Below are 22161 nucleotides of genomic sequence, written 5' to 3'. Positions count from 1 at the left end.
ACCTCTGGACCTGTCCCCTTACATTTAAAGTTTAAAATTAAATTACCTAGAAACTATTAAAGCGTAACATGTTTGGCATAAGTTGGGAGTAAGTAAGGACCAGTCGGACATCAGTAGATTAACGTAATGTTACCGTTAAAGTTTTTGGGCACTAAGCCCTAATTTTGCTTTGTAAGAGTTTACTAACTTTTGACCGAACTTGATCCTTTAGTCTAACGGCATGGAGGTACGAATTTACTGACTCTTCCACACTTTGCGTATCTTGGTGGGCAAGTTTAACGATAGTGTTGATTTAATCGCCAAATGTGTAACTGACCCTAAGCTAACTATAGTTTGGTTTTAACAAAGGGTTAATTAATGTAGAGAATAATTTAGTAATAACCAAAAAGTAACTTAACGTAACTAATAAATATAATAGAGCTGGTGAGTTTAGTTTGCCATAATAGGTTATTATGCTAAACTAAAGTCAATTAAAACTAGAACCGCACTGAACAACCCTAGTTTACGTGTCACTGCATTATTTCATTCACTTTGTTGACGACGCGACGCGCTTACTTACTTTTCCTTGCTAAAAGTAGGTAAAATGCCAGCCCATTAACTATTGTACGATAACATAAGACTTTTTAGAATTCCGCACCTCATGAGGCAAAAAAGGAACCCTTAGACTTAGAGGAACACTTCGTTGTCTGTCTGTCCTTTTGAAATTTTAGCAGATTTACGCACAGAATAGTCAGCTTGAAAAGTTTCATTCTGCGTAACATGAGCGTGGAGATAAAATTATTATTTATCATTAATTGATATAGGTAGACGGTCAAACTTTATGGTTTGACGCCTTCCGACGCTCGGGCGTCAAGTTTTAAATATGAAACTTAACTCTGAGCATTGATGCCTATTGTTACTTTTTAAGTAAATGGACGTGACATGAGCTTCGAAGCTGGCACTTAGTATAGGCAAATATCGTTTGACAATATCTCCATTCGAATATGACAAAACATAGTTCAAATGTCACGTTTTTTACTCGGAATCACTGAGGGGCTAGAGCTCAGTGAAGTCCGACGTGGCTGAGCATTGAGCATTGTCAAAAATATTTAGTGTGCAGGTGACGCATGAGCTCAGGAGTCAGGACTCAGGACGGTCTAAAAGATTTTTTATTTTATACAATATCATGGTACAATTCTTTGAATCATGCCCCTGTAATGATTATCAGGTATTTAGCTCTGTTCATATTAAGTTTCCCAAAACCAATGTGACCTCTTTAAAATAAAATTCCTTATAATATTATGCGAAATTAAATAATGGCAATAATCAATCCAACAAAATGCAAGCGCGCAGTACACTACTTTCCGTGTCACCGCATAATTTGATCTCGCTACGTTGATTATGTCACCTCTTTCGCTTTTAACTTTAACTGAATTCAAAATGATTAATTAAAAATATAGTTTTACTGTTATGTCACTATGCAGTACTACCACATTATACGCCGATGTACCTGCGCAGAAACCATATATCTTGGCCAATCATAGCATGCGTCCGTCCACTATTGGTTGTTGCCTACGCGCCATGTTGTAAACCGTATGAAACTCCGTGTTTCTGAGATTAGCCCGGACAAATACAAACTCAGCTTAGCATGGGACTTTAATTTATGATAGACGTACCTATGTAATGAAGTGGTATGATTAGCCTTAATTAATTACTATAAACTTATCTTGATATTGAGTAAACGCAAACTAATTGAATAGGAGTGTTAACCTGCCGGAGTGACTGCTAACGAAAAACAAACTTTAATTATAATGGAACACAGTTTACTTTGCTAAATAAGTGCGCTCTCGTTTCCGTGAAAAAGGATAGGCTGAAATAGGTCACAACTCACACACCAGAGAACTACTACATTTGAAAGCACATTTCAAAGTGTCAAAGGAAACTTAATTATACTAAGATGGAGCTGCAGTGGGATAAAGAAAAGTAAGAAATATGAATGCGCTTGTGAAATGAACGAATATTACGTTCAATAGTAAGCATAAGTAAGTAGTAAGCATAAGTAAGTAGTAAGTATAATATAATGTTCTAAAAAACTGGTCAAGTACGTGTTGGAAATTTGAACATTATTACAGTAGGGTTCCGTGGCCAATCATTTATAATTGCTAAAACTTTGACTGCCAAAATACCATAGATGGAATAATCATTAGATTTAGTTGAAAGAAGTTAGTTAGTAGATAAGACAATCAAACATAAGATAAAAAAAATTAAACTTGAGATATAAACAGTCAGCCTTTAAAAAAGGGTTCAAAACAGAAAAAACCAAGTATATTCATCATCTCTTTTCAGATTAAGTGAATTCATATTAATAATCCTGTGTTTGTAACGCCTAAGCCGCTTTATCCCGGTAAGCTTTATGGCTCCCTGGGGGTAACAATAGCAAAAAGCAGCACCTAACATAATAAGAAGGATAATATTAAATGCCTTATACACGGCACGTCTTACTCGACGTACGGCGACGGTAATGTATGGTTGATAATAATGTGACAGCGTAGGTACATCAAACCTTTTCATCACTGTTGTTTCTTCTTTTTTTAGGATTCCTTACCTCAAAAGGAAAACGGAATCCTTATAGGATCACTTCGTTGTCTGTCTGACTGTCTGTCTGTCTGTTTGTTGGTCCGTCCGTCCGTCTGTCGTGTCTGTCACGAAAACCTATAGGGTACTTCCCGTTGACCTAGGTCCTAGAACCATAAAATTTGGCTGGTAGGTAGGTCTTATAGTACTAAAGTATAAACTATAAGTAAAGGAATAAATCCGAAAACCGTGAATTTGTGATTACATCATTAAAAAATAAATGTGTTTTTTTCGAAGTAAGATAACTATACCAAGTGGGGTATCATAATATGAAAGTGGGGTATCATATTATGAAAGGGGCTTTACCTGTACATTCTAAAACAGACTTTTTTTATTTTTCGCATAATAGTTTTTTATTTTTCGCGCAAAATTACGAAAAAAAATACGGGTAGTATGGAACCCTCGGTGCATGAGTCTGACTCGCACTTGGCTGTTTTTTAATTCTAATTAAATATCTGATCTTGTGAGATGCTTCGGCTGGCTAATTGCCAACTTATCGTCAATGTCGTCCTACCAAACGATTTAGCGTTCATTCCGGTACAGTACGATGCTACACAGGATCGAGCCTGGCTATTGGTATGGGTTTAATAAAACTACCATTCCAGATGTAGCCTACTAAAATCTACTGCATCGTCACTTACCACAAGGTAAGATCGCCGTCAAAGGCTACGTGCTAAAACCGGCCAAGTGCGAGTCAGACTCGCGCACCGAGAGTTCCGTACTCGGTTATTTTTCCGACATTTTGCACGATAAATCAAAAACTATCATGCATAAAAATTAATAAAAATATGTTTTAGAATATACAGGTAAAGCCCTTTCATATGATACCCCACTTGGTATAGTTATCTTATTTTGAAAATTTAAACATATTTTAATTTCTTATGACGTATTAAAAAAAACTGCTTACTAGATCTCGTTCAAACCAATTTTCGTTGGAAGTTCGCATAGTTATGTACATCATATATTTTTTTTAGTTTTATCATTCTCTTATTTTAGAAGGGGGGGGGGGGGGGGCGACACACATTTATATGCATAAATACATATCTATGCATAAAATCTATGCCCTTGAATCAATTCAAATAAAATTATGTAAATCGCAAATAAGTACCAACTAGGCACCTACCTATATTATGTTTATGTTAATTCGTCACCACCGTGGAAGTCATTACTTATATTAATTTAAGCATATATCATGCTTAACCTTATATGAATTAACTCGTGTAATTTAAAAATTAAAAAAAACTATCGGCCTTGCCAAAAAACGAACTAAAAACTAAAATAGATCACATTTAAAAATGGTACCATACAGCCACGAAAGTGTTTTTTTTTTTTAATTATTAATAGTGTCATTCGGGATAATGTAAGAATTCTAACGATACCTTATAAATCAATTAAAATCCTTATAAATCAAAAAATTGGTTGTCTGTAAAGTCGGTTTACTGACGATAGTTGAACGTGACAACAAAGGCCGATTGTGCTTCTTTGTCGCTCGTTCCGCGCTCTCGCTTGCACTTCAAGCCTTACATGGAACACCTCAGAGCGAGGTAACGCCGCATGAGTCATGTTTTTTCGTGCGTGCAGCCGGCTCTATTGAATTATAAGACGTTGTCGCGTCAAAAATATTTAGAAGTAATGGTTGAATAACTTACATACATACATTAACCCTGAAAACATACAGTTTACTCCTTTCTTTGAGCAATCGTGTAACAAAGCTTTAGCAGTAAAGACATATTGATGTAACCATAGGAGTATATGAATAAGTGAACAAAAGTGAAAAGAAGTGAACTAACCTGAATCCGGCAGAAGCTTTCCTTTCAGCTCCACGTCGTTCTCAGCAGACGTAGCACCGTAGTTCTTGAAAGTTTTGCCCGAAGGCTCATCGAATTTAGTCACCTTGAAGCGTTCCGACATTTTCACTTTCTTATTTAACAGTGATATCTTTACACTTACACTTATGTACACTTATGTATAACTTTATTCACTTACCGTTAGGATTAAACACTGATATGTTATGTTATATGGATATGTCTATTACACAAAGATATGTTAAAGATATGATCGTTTTAAATATTTTTACACTTCATGGTCACTGTAGCATTAAAGTAAAAGGATGTTCGTTCGCTAAGCTGTTTTTGATTAAATAAAACGTTAGTCATACTTACCAAATAGTCTCAGATTATTAAATATTTGCGCAAGTAACTAGGTATTTGATCAGTGCCATGCCGTGACGAGGTGGTTTAATAGGTATGACTATGCTGTTGTTTCATTACCAAATTACTAACTGCAGCAAATTTTCATAATAATACCACTATATTTATGATCGTAAAAAAATTAACGACCCCAAACCAATTGCACATTATACCGATTCTAATGTTTTTTATTCACAATATTATATTATAGACCCGACCCAAAAACAGGGGTGTTATAAATTTGACGTGTGTATCTGTGTATCTGTCTGTGGCATCGTAGCTCCTAAACAAATGAACCGATTTGAATTTAGTTTTTTTTTGTTTGAAAGATGGCTTGATCGAGAGTGTTCTTAGCTATAATAATCGAAGAAATCAGTTCTGACCGTTTGAAAGTTATCAGCTCTTTTCTAGTTTTCTTATACCTAGAGGTTTTTGTGTCGGGGTTTTTTTTTTTTCGAGTTATTTAACTAAGTTATCAAAAGCAATTCTGAATGCTGGGGTACTAGTGAAAAGACTGAAAACAGCCTCTTAATTTTGGAACAAAAAGTTTAAGAAAGGTATTCGGTACTTATTCAGAATACTTAAATATTTTTGGCGCATTTGTCTTAATTACGGACTATACGAACTTTTTAAAGAACCTAATGTTATTAAATCAGCGATATACGTGTAAATTGATGTCTGTGTAAACAATGCGATGGGCAAGGCACGTGTAACGCAATAGAATGTACCTAAGTACTCAAGAGGAAAATCTGTAATAAGTACCTACATTCAAAGGTCTGAACATTTTACAAAAGCATAATTTGAATTAGCTTTATTTTGAAGCTAGACATTTTTGTAGAGAAAGGTATGATAATACAAGTGTAAATTAAAAATTTATAACACCCCCGACAAGTGAAGGTTACTGTAACTAGAAAGAGCTGATACCTAACTTTCAAACGGCTGAACCGATTTTCTTGGATTATAGCTAAGAACACTCTCGATCAAGCCACCTTTCAAACAAAAAAAAACTAAATTAAAATCGGTTCATTAGTTTAGGAGCTACGATGCCACAGACAGATACACAGATACACACGTCAAACTTCTTCTTCTTCTTCTCTCTGGGCTGGTTTCCGCACTTAAACGTTTCCGTCTGTTGTGCGTCAACACACGTCAAACTTATAACACCCCTCTTTTTGGGTCGGGGGTTAAAAAGTGACAGTTTAAAATGTGTAACAAAATTCTAATTTACTGAAACAAACTGTTTAAAATTAATTTTAATGTGTCATGAAAAATCATGATTCTTATCGTGACCAATATGATTACTATGTAGACTTCTCAATACGTTAATAACATAATATATTTATCTATTCTTTTGTACTAGGTAATAATAATATGTATGTGACGGTCATAATGTATTATTAATTTATGATATTTTCAAAGAACAATATGTTTACTCACACAATTTATCATGTTAAATGTGTGTATCATTTCATTTCATTTATTTATTTGCTTTCATGTACAATTGTATTTAGATTTATATTTCAAATGGGTTCAAAAAATTGCCTGAAATAAATGACTATTTATTTATTTATTTGATCAATTTTATTGCATGCATATTAAGGCTGTTTTACATATCTATGCAACAACATGCGATAATGCAACATGCTACAAATTCAATTTACCGATTATTCTTGCTATATTTTAAATACGGATATAAACTAGTGGCGTGCTCCGTCTTTGCGTGCTTGGCTATTAGTACTAAAATATATAATTGCAATATATGTATATACATTTTAATACGGATACAATAGAACCTTTCTCCGAGATATCTCTCAGAGAAAGATTCTATAGTTGAAAATTTGAATAATATTTCAAAGCACTTTTTGAGATCATTCAAACAAACTGAATAAAGCAATGAGGTATTCCTTCGTAGGCATATGGACCAAGTATTAAGAGTTAGATGCAACTTATACCAGCATATTCAGTTAATTTAATTACAAATAATGATTTTTAGCAAAAAATTAGGCCTTTATAAAAGAAAAATGACAGTTTTGAAAACGAAAACTTTCACATATCTTCTTAAATCTTAACTCCTAATATATAAAAAAAAAACATTCCTCGAAATCTCTCCGTGAAAAATCCTCCAGTTATTTTATTCTGTGAAGTATCTGAAAGGAATTCGATTCTTTACTTAAAGATAAAGGGACCTTGGAATCTTGGATATTTGCAGACTGCTAGCCTTTTGAATAAATCAACACGGTTGGTTATCGACTGATTTATTTTTAAATATTTTCTATGATAAAGTATCTTTTTCATCTTAACATTTTTCGGGTATCAATGCGAGTTATTTATTATTGTAATCTGAATTCTTCGGCTCACATTTTTTTTATTTGTGTTTATGCAAAAAAATTTACTCTTACGTATTGGCTTGAGAAAATTACTTGGATATTATATACAGGATGTTTGGTAATTAGTATTTAATGACGACACGTACCCATGCTACTTTGATCTGATAAATACAATGCTGAAGTATAATGACGAAATAAAATTATAAAAATTCCATACAAAATTAAAAAAAAAAATTCATGTCAAAGTTTTCAAGACCCTAACGTGCCCTAACTCACTGAGATCGTTGGCCATCTTTGGTTAGACCGAGGCCAACGATCTCAGTGAGTTAGGGCACGTTAGGGCCATGAAAACTTGGACATTGAAATTTTGTATGGATTTTTTATAATTTTATATTTCGTGATTATACTTCAGCATTGCATTTATCAGATCAATGTAGCATGGGTACGTGTCGTCTTTATTTACTAATTACGAAACACCCTGTATATGTAGGTATATTGATAGATATAATTTAACAGCCTGGATTAGGTGTTATCTTGTCCAATATAATCCTATGGATATCCTGATAACTGTACAAAGTGTACTTCAGTGAAGCCTTATGTCAACAGATAAAAAATGATACTATCACTTAGGTATTTTTCCTGGCTTTGTGGTTATGTTCCGTTGTAGCCGTTCATTATTATCAGAGCAGGATATGGCCTATGTTGCTAACTCGTGATATCATAGACTTTTAGTTACGGAAAATCAGCAGCCCACGGGATTTAGAAAAAAAAAACCTAAATCCACCTAGACAAAGTTGCGGGCATCACCTACTTAGTAAGTACAGGATAGCTTGCGTCCTGGAGATTGGGACAGGCTACTTTTTAACCCCTCAAAATCAAAGGTTTCCCGCGGGACTTCTAAACAACCTATGTCGTGGGCATCATCTATACCTACTCTATCCATGGAAATAATTTACTAAGTATAGGGTTCTCTCTGTTACGTAATCCCATACAAATGACAAAGACGAAAATGCCAATGGGCGTGTGGCGTTAACCATTTTGAGGCACCAAACAATCACAAACATGTTTTTCCAAAAACATTCGAAATTCAATTCGAAAATGTTTTCAAAATCATTCTCGGAATTCAATTCGAAAACATAGTTTCATTTGTGATTGGTTGTTGACTTAAAACGGCTAACGCTCACTGAGATTTTCGTCTCTGTCATTTGTATGGATTATGCAACAGAGAGCCTTAGATACTAACTTTTTTCGGTGGATAAAGTAAAGTGATTTTATAAATATTACTTCTTATATAATATTGAGTGACAATCAGCAGATAGGTACTGAAACGATCCGATGCGGGATACAGAGATGACGATCAATTGATAGGTATGTATTGGAAACCGGGGTTAATTAACTGTTGATGAAACTTAGTAATTGTATGCACTGTGCGATGGATCGACACTAGATAACATTGATTGCAACGTCCGTAATGCAATTTGATTGGCCGAAAATTTTGTATGTAAGTAAATTAATTGACGAAAATTATTGCTTCTCTAAATAATCCTATAGCGGTTTGCCCTGAACTATCTTCATAAGTTTAAGAAAAACATACATACACCCATACATACATAGACTGCTAAAATCATTACCCTTCTTTTTGGCTTTGCCGCAGTCGGGTAAAAAGGCTTTACTCGCGTAAATTGGTCAAGTTCGAACTCTCACACAAACGGCTCCGTATCATCGTACAAGAAATAACACTTTTTATTTTTTTATAAATTATATGGCTGCCATTTTGAAAATTTTACCTATCATTTGTTGTTATAGTGACAATAGAAATAATTGTATGAAAATTTTTACTCTCTACCTATTACGGTTCACGAGATAGGTACAGCCCGCTGACAGACAGACAGACGGACGGACGGACAGCGGAGTTTTAATAATAGGGCGACATAGGCACCCTTCGGGTACGAAAGCCTAGAAAGAAACTCTACACATTTATTTGCATCATTAGTAAAATCGAACCCCTATTTAAACGGGTTTTGTCAGTATCGACTTTGTGAAACTCAGCTGTTGTTATATGTACCATTCCATACCGATGGGTGCTGAGCTCACGTAACCTCACCAATAATAGTAAAGATGGATCATTTCACAGGTAGCATGTGAAAAATCACGAGAAAACTTAAAAACCTTTTCACACGAGTATGTAACACTTGCTACTTTACCTAAAGTAAACTGTGAAAATTTAATCTGATCTAAAAATTTGATGTTATTTCAATCCAACTTAATTACTTTTACGCGAGGTCATCGATCTAAACTAAGAAGTTAAAGAGCGCGCGAGCGAGAGCACTAATTTTAGAATGTTTTAGTAATAGAAAGGAAAAACTTCTAGTTTAATGTAGCAAACAATAGTTTGCTACGTTGCATAGACAGTGAATTTTTTGAAATTTGAAACAATCATAAATGCCTACGCAAAATGAACTTTTCGCGAAAAACCGCCTTTGAAATATCAACGCTTTTGATTATAATTCAATTATTTTATTAATGTAGCAAAATATAATAAATGCAAAAATTTAATGTCTGTAAAATCACTGTGCAGAAAAATAATAGGTAATTTAACTACAACTGACTGTATGCACTATAAACTGTGCTATAAAGCACATGCCTAACAAATAGATAGGAGCTACTAGGTATCATGTTTGCATAATTGGAATTGTGTTTGCTTAGGTGTTTTATGACAGGTCACGATTTGATATCATGACTCTATCATTCTATATCTTATATAGAAGTGCATCTTTGCGATGATGTTCAATGAAAAACATCTGGCACTATCAAATATTTTTAAAGTAGAAATAGGTACCGGTACCTACTAATATTCATTCTCCGAAATGTCAAAAAAGTTAACAGATGGTTCAATATTTACTCGACCTATTGACGAATTGGGGGAAATCCGATTAAATATTAACTTTTTGCAGAAACTAGCTTTTACCACCTGGTTTATCGCTTTTTGTGGCAAGTGGAACCTTTATAATAATATAGACTTTAAAAATAGGGACGATGACAACTATTCAAATCAGCTACTTTTTATCAAACTTAAATGCCATTTTTTTATGCAGGTACACACTAAAGTATTAGTGCCTGTATATTAACAACAACAAAAAAAATCAGGTACAGACGGACACAAATCAAGGATAATTCTATTATCATCACATTAGTTACCTAACTAGATGTTGCCTTAGCTAAGAGCACCTAAATAAACTTAAGTACTTTGCATAGCAAAAAGTCAATATTTTCACATAATTTTGTATTCATATTTTTTAAGAAGTCCGTTAAATCTGATGTTGCAATAATCTCAGTGTGAGTCAGAGTTTGCCAAATGGATTTTACCCTTTTAATCTTACTAAATCCCTCCACTTTTACTTTCAAAAACAAAAGGATGCATTCAGTACAGATACTATACCCTAATTAACAAATAAAATAATTTAATTACTAACTGTGATACTTACTATGCCATGTTTATTAGAGTTATTTTTTTTTTTTTTTTCTTTAAATCTGGCTTTACTCTGATTAGCCAATGTCAAGTTTGTGATATTTTCAAGTTATTGAATTTGTATGGACTCCGTCTGCGCCGGCGCCCGCCGACATACGCGCGGCGCCCCTTTAGAGCGCTTCCCAGTCAGTTCCACCACCAAATAACACTAACTAACACAAAAACCAGCCACTCTTAACAAAAAAAAAACACTCCAAACGAGCACAGCACGCGCGCCAGCAAACGCCATCGCAGACGAAGTCCTAGAGTTATTCTACATAATTTAAATAAGTACCTGCCTCTTTAACTTTAAACTACAGATTAACTATTTATTAATAGTCTGTTTATATACGCCTAGTGGCGTACAAGAGGAAAATGATTATCCAAGCTCAGTGAATAATAGACGATTAAGTCATGTGAGATACTGTATGCATGTTAACGTTTTAATACCTTCCTAGCGACTAAATACCTAAAAAAAATATTTGGTATACTTACGAGTAGTTCTGTCATAGGTGGGACTTTGTCAATAGATTTAGCAAGAATTTATCGTACAATTATTTCGACAGGGCACGTATCAGGCATGGTCTAGTAACGAATTTGTTAATAGTTTACAAAAAACTCTATTACAAATCCTGACCACTAGTCCAGTCCAAATTCCAATTCGCGATACGGGCCTAGGCCCTGGAGTCGAGATAATAGTCACTTTGTACTACAGATAAAATAAAACTCAAATTATTTAATTCTTATTGCCCATGAAAACTATAGAGCCTTGTAATTGAATGAATGTTTTTTTTTTAAATATATATGCTAATTTTAGGTAGGCATCCCTGCACAAAACGATTTAAAATTATATTAACAGAGTGGTACTCACTTACATTGTGAAAAGAATGACTCTACTAAATTAAAATTTACTCCCTTAAAAGTTTTAAAAAAAACTTAGGAAGTGAAAGTTCGTTTAAGAATTTTTAAGGGATGCGATTGAAAGTTTGGATTTAATTTATAACCATAGACTTACAACTTTTCGCTATCTATAACATAGATGTTCTGGCTTATAACCATCGATCAGACTTCAAGAATTAAGTCAAAGTAATCAGTTTGTTCACTCTGACTCAGTTTTGTGTGTGATTTTCTGATAGTTCACGTCAGGGAACTTCTAACAAAACGTCTTAGGCGTCACTGGCAGGCGTCAAATGTTAGTATATTTGACACAGGTAGTTCTAAAGTAAGTAACTCTATTTTTCTTTGATTTTGTGTCACCATAGCAAAATATATGATTTAGGAGGAAACCGAGAGTTCCCTCACTTTAGTTCACTCTCTAGGTGACAATTTAAGAACTTATACAGTCTTACGTTTTACAAAATCATAGGATACTAGAACTACCTATGAATATATTAGGTCTTCAATCCACTGAACCGTACCAACGTGGTCCCTGTGACACATCGTATTTGCCACTTCGTTGCACTATGTTGTAGAAGGTGAGTAGGTACATACGTTGTTTGAGTGGCTTGAACACTACCAACGTACCTAGATTGCTAGCCTTATTGAACGTGTTCTAAATCAAACGTCCTCAGAAGCATCCGAAATGGTTTATTTATTTAGAAATGTCTAATAGAACAAAAACAGTATTCTAGCTGCTACTAGTAAGATAAATAATAATAAATTATATTATTAGCTACTAACTAATAATAACTGATGCCCGCGACTTCGATCGCCCGTGGGAACGCATTGATTTTCCGGAATAAAAAGTAGCTAAAGTCACTTTCCAGGTCTTTAATTTATACCCGTGCAAAAAATCATGTCAATCCGTCGCTCCGTTGCGACGTAATTGAAGGACAAAGCAATAAACAAACAAACTTACACGTTTATAATATTAGTAAGATTTTAGTCTTAGTGTGTGTTGAACTTTTTTTTGAGGTCGGGAGATCGGGTCATAATGATGTCACATTGCGCCGTTACATTCGTAATTTTCATTTGAGCTAATAAATTCCTTCCGGTAGTGAGTTAAAATAGCACTCATTCATATTTAAAACTATCTATCTAAAGTATGTATGTGTATTATAGAAACCAAGTAATTTTTCAAAAAATATTGTAGAAAAAATCTGTCTGTCTGTTGTTAACCCCCGACCCAAATAGAGGGGTGTTATAAGTTTGACGTGTGTATCTTTGTAGTTTAGATGCCACAGACATCTGTCTGTGGCATCGTAGCTCCTAAACTAATGAACCGATTTTAATTTAGTTTTTTTTTTGTTTGAAAGGTGGCTTGATCGAGAGTGTTCTTAGCTATAATCCAAGAAAATCGGTTCAGCCGTTTGAAAGTTATCAGTTCTTTTTAGTTACTGAAACCTTCACTTGTCGGGGGTGTTATAAATTTTTAATTTACACTTGTCCCGTTAACTTCGCCGGAAGGAATAGGTGCCTAAATAGTGATTGTGATAACGCCTTCCGGTGTTCATTAAAAATAATTATTTTTTAACCAGGCACTGGTTAAAATTAGACCAGAGAAAGTATATTCTTATTAGAGAAGTAGATTGTTATTGATTAAAATATAATGGTGTCTACATGGCCACCAGTGCTCGTTTGATAGAAAAAATATACGGCCATAAGTTTTTTATTAACCCCCGACCCAAAAAGAGGGGTGCTATAAGTTTGACGTGTGTATCTGTGTATCTGTGTATCTGTGTGTCTGTGTATCTGTGTATCTGTGAATCTGTCTGTGGCATCGTAGCGCCTAAACGAATGAACCGATTTTAATTTAGTTTTTTTTTGCCTGAAAGGTGGCTTGATCGAGAGTGTTCTTAGCTATAATCTAAAAAAATTGGTTCAGCCGTTTAAGAGTTATCAGCTCTTTTCTAGTTTTCTCGTAGAAAAGAAGGTTAGATAACCGTTAGGTTCATAATATTATGTCAATAGACAAATGTCAAGCTGTCAAGATGGACGTTGCCTAAATACATAATTATTTATTTGAAAATAATGTTTTGGAAAACTCAGATACTTTGGATCGTCGGGGGTGTTATAAATTTTTAATTTACACTTGTTAGCTTTTAAAATTTGTTTTTGGTGCCATTTTTAATGGAAATGTCAAATATAGTTTTAAGTAGCCCAGAACAAAATCTAATCACTCCGATTCCACGCAGACTATTCTACCCCTAGAGTGCTTTTGTAAAGCGCGAAGACATTTCTGCTTGTGAATGGAAGAGCCGAAGCGAGTCTGCTAGCGTAGCCCATTTTAAAAACACGATCAAGTGCGAGTCGGGTTCGCACACGGAGGGTGTCGTACCATCTTACCTACAAAAATATCATTGATATTTCTTTGTGATGTAACCAGGAATTCACGGTTTTCAGATTTTCCTAACTTGTGCCATAATTCATAATTGCTATCTGGCAAAAATAATTATAGGTCAACGGGAAGTACCCTATAGGTTTTGATTCCCTTGACGGGTCTTGACAGACATTACAGACAGACAGCTGACAGGCAGACAACGAGGTAATCCTGGATTCCTTTTTTTTTTAATAACTTTTACTGGGATATTTTATCTTATTGAGTAACTAGTTACTGTAATGGACTGTGATGGACGAACAAACTTGGACTTCATTTCCCGGAGTTGTTTTTTATCAGTTTGTTGCAGAACCCTAAAAACAAAACGATCATAAACGTATCTACCTAAAAACTATTGAAAGTAGGTATGTAGGTAATAGGTATGTACCTACCTACTGTTTGTAACATAAGTGCTAAAGATATTCAGCAAATATTTCTTTACTATTGCATTGTTACGGCATAATATGAAACTGACGCCGGTCATCATTATTCTGCGCACTACATATACGTATTATGCCATACCGGCAACGCATAATAATTCATTGTTGATTTCACCTTGAACTACACAGCCGTTCCGTTCAAAATCTCATAAACATAGGAATTTCACGCTATTTCAAATCAAATCTTCAATTAAGTTCCAAACTATATAAAAATAAAATCTATGCTATGGGTTAAATAAAGTTGAAAACTAAAACCCGACTGCGATCTTCTTAATAAACGCTGAAATATTATAGTATAAAATTGTTTTTTTGTCGCTTGGCGCCCCACTCGATACAATAGCAAAAAAAAATTTGGTGATTTTTTTCATGTTATATCCGCTAGGTCAAATTATTCGTATAAAATGTAGCCTATGTCACCCGGACCTTTACGACGAATCGATTGACACCTAATTCATCAAAATCGGCCCAGTAGTTTAGGCGCTACGGTGGAATACACAGAATCTGGATACAAACATACACACATACATACATAGACTGCTAAAATCATAACCCTTCCTTTTGGCTTTGCCGCAGTCGAAAAAAAAAGAAATTATATTATTCATGTCGAACTTTCGAATGCAAAAGTGTGTTTGTTGGTTTGTCTTTCAATCACGCTGCAATGCATCAGCGTAATTTTTTGCATAAATAGAGACTTAGACCAGGAATGTGACATATTATGCTACTTTTTATCGGAAAATCAAAGAGTTTCCATGAGACTTTTAAAACATAAATCCAAATGGTAGAAATTTTATGGGCATCATAAGTACCTACTTGGTATAGAGCACAGAGATAGCATCCTGTAGACGGACATAGAGTACTTTTATCCCAAAAATCAAAGAGTTCGCCCGGGGTTTTTAAAAACCAAAATCCATGCGACAAAGTCACGGGCATAACCTAGTTTATTATAATCTATAAACTCCGAAACTCTGAACCGATTTTAATAATTTTTTCACCATTACAAAACTACTTTATTCAGAAGTAACAGCTATACAGACTACCAGGTATATCAAATATCACCCGAGCGAAACCGGCCGGATAAGTCATGGATTAAAGCATGGTCAGCACGTTTGTCTGTGCGTGAAAGCCCTTATCTCAAAAAGTGCTGAACGGAAATATAAGTTTTCAATAATATCTGTTTCTTACAGATTATGTAGGCATAAACACGAAGGTAAGGTCGTACAGAGTCGGGGTAAGATCGGATATTAATTTTAATTAGATAAATACCTACCTACTGTTAAAGCTGAATAAACATCAGTGTTATATTTCATGTGACATCGGTCTTCTTATCAAAACAGATTCTATTACTCACATGCCTAAATCGAAGCTCTGAGAATTATGTACATATTATGCACTTATATCATGTGTGGTCAAATCCCAGGCGAGTGGCAACCCTAGCGTCACTGATAACACTGCATTCAGCACTGACCAAGTACCTCGCTCCTTGTATGGAATGAATGAAACATTTTCGGCGCCGGCGTCCACTATTTACATCTCGCGTCCTTTACCTCTATGATTACAGCTTAGCGTATCTAATCTAGTTAGTGCACTCCTCACGTCACAGCGAAGCCGACGTGTGCGAAAAAAGTTCAACAAACTTAACCTTAAACTATTTTATCAACATCGATCGTCAATCGGAACGCATTCGATTATTTGTTTACATGAAACGCACTCCGTTGCACGTGAAATGTATCAAGTGACATTTTCAAATGCTTTGGGCAGTTGGCATCCCTATTTGGTGTTGGAACATTTGGGAACGACACATGTTTAGGTTGATAGGCAAGTTGGTAGTTTGGTGTACTTTTTCAGCGTATTAGCGCGAGTTACAGGCCGCAGAGCAGCCGGGGGACGCGTGCGACGCGCGACGGTCCGTACTCGTCTGACTGTCGCGCCGACACTCTGCGCAATTCTACACTGTACAGTGTACACACTTGTGTACGTACTGTACTTTAACATGTTGCTCTATAAACGTGTGCTACAGTATCGCAGGAGCTGAAGTTGCGACTTGTGGCTGTGTGATTGTTTACAGGCGACCTATTTTATAGTAAAAAGGGGCAATTATGTATGCAAACGGTTGCAGGGACTCAGTCAAGCGTCCTCACTAGGTTTTACTGAACGAACTTCATTCCGACGATCCTGAAAGTATACAGTCTGTTGCAATAAAGTTCGTTTTATTAGAGTTGAAGCTTCAATAGCTCAACGGTTAAAGGACCGGACTGAAGCTCGAACGGTCGGCGGTTCAAACCCCACCCTATCTTTGTCATACCTACTCCTACCACAAGGCTTATCTTTAGTTGAAGGAAATAGGGGATAATTACTCGTAAATAATACCTAACAATAAACAATTACTGTAACGATTAGGTCCAAAAAATACTCGAATATAAGTTGGCCCTACTAAAGACAAGGCCAATGGATAGTAATTTCTAGTCTAAGGGAAAGTTATTTCAAAAGTTGCTTTCCGAGGAAGAAAAGCCTTATAAAGTCATTTTCTTTTCAGCTTCTTCCGTTTCATATGCGTTTCCTTTACCTAACCATTTTCATACATCTCCAGAGTTGTACGTATTTATTCATCGATGCTTTCATTTTGTTATCTCAAAATACCTACCAGATGTTGAAATACGTCTATGACATTGAAGAAGTTTTTTTCTATCTACGGGGAAACTAGTATCTATCTAGCAACCTAAAAAAATAAAATTATACATTACTAGATGATGCCCACGACGTCGTCCGAGTGGATTTAGGCTTCTTATGAATCCCGTGGGAACTCTTTTCTTTTCCGGGATAAAAAGTTACCTAGGTACACCAATTTCCGGGCCGCAAGCTACCTCTGTAAGTTTGTACCACGTCTGTACCCATATAAATCGGTTTAACGGACGGCTAAAAGAAGCCTAATGTCCGTGTCCGGGATGCAAGTTAACTCTGTACTAAATTGACTGACAGACAGACAGTCAGTTACATTTTCGCATTTATAGTATGGATATGGATAGACTTATTGTCATTCAAAGTACTATATGTAGAGCAATGATAGAGCCTTTTCATTTTTTTCTACGAGACAAAGACCTTCTATTCTATTCATGATACTAATTTCATCCGGTCGTTTCATTCAACATTCAGCAGCCTTAGAATTTTTTCTTAAATGAACAATACATAAATAAAAAATGTCTTTAGGACATACCTACTTTACTTTAACATTACAGAGTCGTCCATTCTTGATGAAAGAGAAAGATTTTTCAACAAAAATATATGTAACTGTAAAAAAAACTAAGTTTTCCAGTTTTGAAACATAAGCATAGGTAAACTAGCTGACCCGACTCGACCCAAACGTGTGGGATCCCCGAAAATCCTTTCGTAGTGAAGGCCTACGTCAAGGATATAATTATGTAAGTAAGTATACCAAAGCATTTTAATAACAATATACTTAAGGAAGATGCTTAATTCGATACGTTAACTTGAAACCACAACCTTAGAAACATTATTCTTTCAATGCCACGGTTTAATTATATTCCTCTTGTGGCTTCTCTGTTAGGTACTCGCATGTTCATTATTTTTAGCAAAAATAACATTATATTTACACCTTACTTTACTTTTTCCGTGTCAGTATATCGTATACGTCAATATGTAGTACATTTAACTATGTGGTCTGTGGTAATATTATTCTTTGTCGCGGTTTTACCATCAGTTTGAGATAAAATATTATGTCGATCAACATAAACGGGGGATTATATAAGTATTTGTCACAAGTGTAAATTAAAAATTTATAACACCCCCGACGATCCAAAGTATTTGAGTTTTCCAAAACATCATTTTCAAATAAATAATTATGTATTTAGGCAACGTCCATCTTGACAGCTTGACATTTGTCTATTGACATAATATTATGAACCTAACGGTTATCTAACCTTCTTTTCTACAAGAAAACTAGAAAAGAGCTGATAACTCTTAAACGGCTGAACCGATTTTTTTAGATTATAGCTAAGAACACTCTCGATCAAGCCACCTTTCAAACAAAAAAACTAAATTAAAATCGGTTCATTCGTTTAGGCGCTACGATGCCACAGACAGATACACAGATACACAGATACACAGACACACAGATACACACGTCAAACTTATAACACCCCTCTTTTTGGGTCGGGGGTTAAAAATAATGGTTAAGGAGCGCTAACGGCCCAAATCCTACACATAACACAATCCATACCTGCTATTGTCGTGTCGGGTGCATCGAGTCTACTATCTTCTTCTTCTTCTTCTTCTTCTCTCTGGGCTGGTTTACGCACATAAACGTTTCCGTCTGTTGTGCGTGCGTTGCCCCTCCCGCCGAAGTCTTCACTCCAGCCATCCAAGTTCGCTCCAGAAGCCGAGTAGACCGCCCAGGTTGCCGAGGGTAGTCTACTATCTTGTAGATTTAATTCAGGACACCTAATCCCATGGCATCCTAATAAACGCTAAATCATCGTCATCGTAACAGAAGTAGCAGAAAAGAGCAGGAGGAAGTTAGTCCGTTAATCAACTGACAACAGATGCTTTAGGAAATTAGACCAATTTCAAACATTATAAGACATGCATAAAGGACTAAAAGCGTAATTAACCAACGAGTTACGTTTACATAATTTCTAAAGTTTTGCTAGCGCTAAGGCTTATTTAGGTATTGTATAAGATTAGGTTTAGGCACGTAAGGTTGTCACGACTAGCAACGGATATCGGTCGATGCCCCTTGAGTTAGAAAAAATGTTTTGTTGCGAATGTTAATTATGTGTTATGGTCTCTCAATATGAAATATTCCAGAGAATTCTATAAACTACCTATAATAGGTGCCATTGTCCAGGTTATGTGGAATATAATAAATAATCCGGTGTTGCATGCTAGTCTTTCAAAGGAGTTACGATTTACGAACCCTTCTGTTGTTTTTAAGCGCGTTTAATTTTGCTCAGATTTTACTAAGACTTTTCCCCGTTTTAACTAAGTATCTTAAGTCATATAGATCATCATATTAGTCATCATAAGAATACAACATTAAAACTAACATGATCATAGCCGTTTTCTGTTACAAAACTGTGAACAGTCACTATGGTTTCAATTTTAAAAAGTTATATAAAGTTGACAAAGTGAATACATATTATTTTGATTCCCTAGTAGCAAACTCAACTTGCTTTGTTTGATTTCTCTTGGGATCTTAAAATTTTCTTCTATTTTTCTGTTATTTACTTTACGCTACATATTTTAAGAGGGTTCTCTCCGTCACTCGCTTCATACAAACGTAGTTCCAATTTCATTTGAATATTAAACAACCAAAGTCCATGAAATTTTGCAGACATATTCTAGAAACTAATATCTATGTCTGTGGTTTTCCAGATTTCTGTTAAAATATTCGGTTTCAAAGTTACGCGGTCTTAAAAATTTACATACAAATCTTTGAACATAATTTTAGAAAAATCTAAAACACCACAGACACATACATATATTAGTTTCTAGAATATGTCTGCAAAATTTCATGGACTTTGGTTGCTTAATATTCAAATGAAATTGGAACTACGATTGTATGAAGCGAGTGACGGACAGAGCCCTGTTAAAACCGTGTTTACTGAAGCTGCGCAGTCTCAAGTTTGTTAGATATTGAGTCATACTTAATCATATTGTCTAGAAATTTTTGGGATTGCTACCACATGATTAACATTCCCCCAAACCCTAACAGAGACGTGTGGTCTAGTTGTCGCAACGCATACCAATAGATTGTGACTCAAATCAGTAACTGTATGAGTGACCGACTTTAGAGGCCTTTGGCCTTTTCGTTTTCTCTGTGTCTCGGAAAACACGTTAGGCTGTCGGTCCTGGTTATTATCACTAATATCTGATAATAACTGTAAAACCTAGGAGTCTAAACGTTCTTATATACCTAGTCCGAAGTCTTATGTAGGTACCTATGCGGAAGGATTTGGGAACTCACCGCATTAATATCCTAAGAAAACTCCTACCTTTATGTGATTAATGGTGAGGGGTCACGACCCTTAGCAATGGGCGCAGCACAGAGATACTTCCTAGTTAGGACTAAGAAGCTATGACAATAGTTTAATGGTCAAAAAACATCAGCCATTCGGATTTCAGGGCATATTTAGCTATGAGGATGCTGCTGGATAATTATATCTATAAATAACGAGATGTTTCTTATCTTGTATACCTACAATTCAGTCGTTATTATTCCTGCAATGTACGATAGTCTGAACAAAGGGAGTATTTGAATGATACGAACCAAAAAAGAGAATGTAGATATGTTTCGGGAAAATTACGAAGGAAAACGTTTGTTATTCAAGTATAATGGGGCATCATTAAATTGGTGTATTCGTGGATGCACGTGACATTTTATCATAATATGAGTATACTGACTCCACACAATGAGAGCTATGCTTGGAGTTTATATGTGATCAGATCACAAGTGTAAATTAAAAATTTATAACACCCCCGACAAGTGAAGGTTACAGTAACTACAAAAGAGGTGATAACTTTCAAACGGCTGAACCGATTTTCTTGGATTATAGCTAAGAACCAGCGACCAGCTTAATAAATCAATGCTAAGAACACTCTCGATCAAGCCACCTTTCAAACAAAAAAACTAAATTAAAATCGGTTCATTCGTTTAGGAGCTACGATGCCACAGACAGATACACACGTCAAACTTATAACACCTCTTTTTTTGGGTCGGGGGTTAAAAAATGAGGAGATCCGTAGGAGAACTAGAGTAACTGATATAGCACAACGAAGCTGAAGTGGCAATGGGCAGGACATATAGTTTAAAAAACCGATAGATGTTGGGGTGGTTATACTATACAATATAAGTAGATTAGAGTACAAAATGTACCTACTGAAAATTAAGTTTTACATAGGTAATATACCGACTAAACTAGCGGCACGCTATGATGGCCGGTTTGACGTTTGTCCGCTCATGAAGTTCCGTATTAATTGATAACGACTTTGAAGGAAATAATTGTATTACTTTATTGACGATAGTGATGTGCAGAGATTCATAAATTTTATCGAATGTAGTTTTAGGTTTAGGACTCAAAATTTATTTATTAAATTGATTTCTTAAATGTATACAAGTGTAGAAAAATCAGTTTGCACCATTTAAGGGGTGAATGTACTTGTGAATATGAACAATTTTCACTATGTGGACAAACCTCTGAAATCGCAAAAAAATATCAATAAATTTTTAAAAATGGAATCTAATACGATCGTCACATAGGATCGCTGGCTAGCACAACTACTACCTCCGGCAAACTCGCGTCAATGCTCAATGCAAAACAAAGCAGTTTCGAATTGACGTTGCTTCGAAAAGTATAAACTGTCAGTGCAATGCGATTGTGATATAGTTTTGACCTGGCTTTGGATTTCAAATATTGATACTGCATTACTGTTGACCCTTGCTCGTTAATTTGGACTCTGTTCAAGCCCTTTGTTGTGGATTTCGTCGATATGACCGAACGTACGCAGAGAACTGTTCTAAATAGTCAGACACGTGAGTTCGTAATACGCCTTCGTAACTATTTCGATCGTGAAGCTCAAAATGGAGGGCCAATTTTACCTATAACGTCAGTGGTTGAACGCGTAGCTGATGCGCTTAATATTGGACAACGAACTGTTAGACGGATAACTAAAAAAAAATATGGCGAGACTGGCACAGAAGAAAATAAACTTCACACACCAAAAAAGAGAAAACGAGCAAAACCAGTCGTAGGCA

The 22161-nt window shown here is 35.4% G+C and overlaps 1 protein-coding gene across 4 annotated transcripts in view; it reads right to left on the bottom strand.

Annotated features, from left to right (window-relative positions):
• The window catches only part of LOC123870097 (solute carrier family 12 member 6), a 346267-nt gene extending 329970 nt beyond the window's left edge, over positions 1-16297 (bottom strand). For 2 of the 4 annotated variants that reach the window (XM_045913298.1, XM_045913291.1), the window contains exons 1-2: positions 15938-16295; positions 4404-4739 (exon numbers count right to left, since the gene is read on the bottom strand). In XM_045913298.1, the coding sequence (XP_045769254.1) occupies positions 4404-4524 (121 nt within the window). In that variant the 5' untranslated portion in view covers positions 4525-4739; positions 15938-16295. Of the gene's footprint in view, positions 1-4403; positions 4740-15937 lie in introns of all 4 variants that reach the window. The other 2 variants (XM_045913270.1, XM_045913276.1) reach the window with 2 other exon arrangements.
• Positions 16298-22161: the final 5864 nt, after the last annotated feature.

This window comes from Maniola jurtina, chromosome 2 (genome assembly GCF_905333055.1).
Source record: "Maniola jurtina chromosome 2, ilManJurt1.1, whole genome shotgun sequence".
Taxonomy (NCBI): domain Eukaryota; kingdom Metazoa; phylum Arthropoda; class Insecta; order Lepidoptera; family Nymphalidae; genus Maniola; species Maniola jurtina.
The sequence above is the reverse complement of the archived record's forward strand: the minus strand, read 5'-3'. Positions and strand labels throughout refer to the sequence as shown.